Genomic DNA, 3,071 nt, shown 5'->3' with positions numbered 1-3,071 from the left:
TTAGGAGCTGCGGTTGTCGTAGTAAGAGCTGCAGTTTTCGTCGTAAGAGCTGCAGTTGTCGTAGTAGGAGCTGCGGTTGTCGTAGTAGGAGGTGCGGTTGTAGGAGCCGCAGTTGTAGGAGCCACGGTTGTCGTTGTAGAAGCAGCGGTTGTCGATGTAGGAGCTGCCGTTGTCGTAGTAGGAGCCAAAGATGTCGTAGTAGGAGCTACGGTTGACGTAGTAGGAGCTGTGGTTGTCGTAATAGGATCTGCAGTTGTCGTAGTAGGGGATGCCGATGTCGTAGTAGGAGCTACGGTTGACGTAGTAGGAGCTGTGGTTGTCGTAGTAGGAGCTGCGGTTGTCGAAGTTGGAGCTGCGGTTGTAGGAGCAGCAGTTGTCGTAGTAGGAGCCGTGGATGTGGTAGTAGGAGCCGTGGTTGTCGTAGTAGGAGCTGCGGTTGTCGTTGTTGGAGCTGCCATTGTCGTAGTAGGAGTTGCCGATGTCGTAGTAGGAGCCAAAGATGTCGTCTTATGAGCTACGGTTGTCGTAGTAGGAGCTGCGGTTGTCGTAGTAGGAGCTGTGGTTGTCGTAGTAGGAGATGCGGTTGTCGTTGTTGGAACTGCGGTTGTCGTAGAAGGATCTGCGGTTGTCGTAGTAGGATCTGCGTTTGTCGTAGTAGGTTCTGCGGTTGTCGTAGTAGGAGCTGCGGTTGTCGGAGTTGGAGCTGCGGTTGTAGGAGTTGTGGTTGTCGTAGTCGGAGCTGCCGTTGTCGTAGTAGGAGCCGCCGATGTCGTAGCAGGAGATGCCGATGTCGTAGTAGTAGCCAAATATGTCGTAGTAGGAGCTATGGTTGTCGTAGTAGGAGCTGTGGTTGTTGTAGTAGGAGCTGTGGTTGTCGTAGTAGGAGCTGCGGTTGTCGTAGTAGGAGCTGTGGTTGTCGTAGTAGGAGCTGCGGTTGTAGGAGTTGTGGTTGTCGTAGTCGGAGCTGCCGTTGTCGTAGTAGGAGCCACCGATGTCGTAGCAGGAGATGCCGATGTCGTAGTAGTAGCCAAAGATGTCGTAGTAGGAGCTATGGTTGTGGTAGTAGGAGCTGTGGTTGTCGTAGTAGGAGCTGTGGTTGTCGTAGTAGGAGCTGCGGTTGTCGTAGTAGGAGCTGTGGTTGTCGTAGTAGGAGCTGAGGTTGTAGGAGTTGTGGTTGTCGTAGTCGGAGCTGCCGTTGTCGTAGTAGGAGCCACCGATGTCGTAGCAGGAGATGCCGATGTCGTAGTAGTAGCCGAAGATGTCGTAGTAGGAGCTATGGTTGTCGTAGTAGGAGCTGTGGTTGTCGTGGTAGGAGCTGTGGTTGTCGTAGTAGGATCAGCAGTTGTCGTAGTAGGAGCTGCGGTTGTCGTAGTAGGAGCTGTGGTTGTCGTAGTAGGAGCTGCGGTTGTCGTAGAAGGAGCTGTGGTTGTCGTAGTAGGAGCTGCGGTTGTCGTAGTTGGAACTGCGGTTGTCGAAGAAGGATCTGCGGTTGTCGTAGTAGGATATGTGGTTGTCGTAGTAGGAGCTGCTTTTGTAGTAGTCGGAGCTGCGGTTGTTGTAGGAGCCGCGGTTGTCATAGTTGGAGCCGCCGATGTTGTAGTAGGAGATGCCGATGTCGTAGTAGGAGCCAAAGACGTCGTAGTAGAAGCTACGTTTGTCGTAGTAGGAGCTGTGGTTGTCGTAGTAGGATCTGCAGTTGTCGTAGTAGGAGCTGCGGTTGTCGTAGTTGGAGCTGCGGTTGTAGGAGTTGTGGTTGTCGTAGTCGGAGCTGCCGTTGTCGTAGTAGGAGCCGCCGATGTCGTAGCAGGAGATGCCGATGTCGTAGTAGGAGCCAAAGATGTTGTAGTAGGAGCTATGGTTGTCGTAGTAGGAGCTGTGGTTGTCGTAGTAGGAGCTGTGGTTTTCGTAGTAGGAGCTGCGGTTGTCGTAGTTGGAACTGCGGTTGTCGTAGAAGGATCTGCGGTTTTCGTAGTAGGATCTGCGGTTGTCGTAGTAGGAGCTGTTGTTGTCGTAGTAGGAGCTGCGGTTGTCGTAGTAGGAGCTGTGGTTTTCGTAGTAGGAGCTGCGGTTGTCGTAGTTGGAACTGCGGTTGTCGTAGAAGGATCTGCGGTTTTCGTAGTAGGATCTGTGGTTGTGCTTTTGTAGTAGGAGCTGCGGTTGTTGTAGGAGCCGCGGTTGTCGTAGTTGGAGACGCCGATGTCGTAGTAGGAGATGCCGATGTCTTAGTAGGAGCCAAAGATGTCGTAGTAGGAGCTACGGTTGTCGTAGTAGGAGCTGTGGTTCTCGTAGTTGGAGCTGCGGTTGTAGGAGTTGTGGTTGTCGTAGTCGGAGCTGCCGTTGTCGTGGTAGGAGCCGCCGATGTCGTAGCAGGATATGCCGATGTCGTAGTAGTAGCCAAAGATGTCGTAGTAGGAGCTATGGTTGTCGTAGTAGGAGCTGTGGTTGTCGTGGTAGGATCTGTGGTTGTCGTAGTAGGATCAGCGGTTGTCGTAGTAGGAGCTGCGGTTGTCGTAGTAGGAGCTGTGGTTGTCATAGTAGGAGCTGCGGTTGTCGTAGTAGGAGCTGTGGTTGTCGTAGTAGGAGATGCGGTTGTCGTAGTTGGAACTGCGGTTGTCGTGGAAGGATCTGCGGTTGTCATATTAGGAGCTGCGGTTGTCGTAGTAAGAGCTGCAGTTTTCGTCGTAAGAGCTGCAGTTGTCGTAGTAGGAGCTGCGGTTGTCGTAGTAGGAGGTGCGGTTGTAGGAGCCGCAGTTGTAGGAGCCACGGTTGTCGTTGTAGAAGCAGCGGTTGTCGATGTAGGAGCTTCCGTTGTCGTAGTAGGAGATGCCGTTGTCGTAGTAGGAGCCAAAGATGTCGTAGTAGGAGCTACGGTTGACGTAGTAGGAGCTGTGGTTGTCGTAATAGGATCTGCAGTTGTCGTAGTAGGGGATGCCGATGTCGTAGTAGGAGCTACGGTTGACGTAGTAGGAGCTGTGGTTGTCGTAGTAGGAGCTGCGGTTGTCGTAGTAGGAGCTGCGGTTGTAGGAGCAGCAGTTGTCGTAGTAGGAGCCGTGGATGTGGTAGTAGGAGCC

The 3,071-nt window shown here is 53.0% G+C and overlaps 1 protein-coding gene across 1 annotated transcript; it reads right to left on the bottom strand.

Annotated features, from left to right (window-relative positions):
- Nucleotides 1-2,533, bottom strand: LOC139417044 (putative uncharacterized protein DDB_G0282133). The gene is made up of 6 exons (XM_071166278.1): nt 2,258-2,533; nt 1,404-2,151; nt 1,215-1,315; nt 990-1,048; nt 540-865; nt 1-506 (listed from the first exon to the last, which is right to left on the bottom strand). Exons 1-6 carry the CDS (start codon nt 2,531-2,533, stop codon nt 1-3), a joined length of 2,016 nt encoding a protein of 671 aa, XP_071022379.1.
- Nucleotides 2,534-3,071: the final 538 nt, after the last annotated feature.

This window comes from Oncorhynchus clarkii, chromosome 9, assembly GCF_045791955.1.
Source record: "Oncorhynchus clarkii lewisi isolate Uvic-CL-2024 chromosome 9, UVic_Ocla_1.0, whole genome shotgun sequence".
NCBI classification, from domain to species: domain Eukaryota; kingdom Metazoa; phylum Chordata; class Actinopteri; order Salmoniformes; family Salmonidae; genus Oncorhynchus; species Oncorhynchus clarkii.
This window is presented reverse-complemented; position numbering and strand designations above follow the sequence as displayed.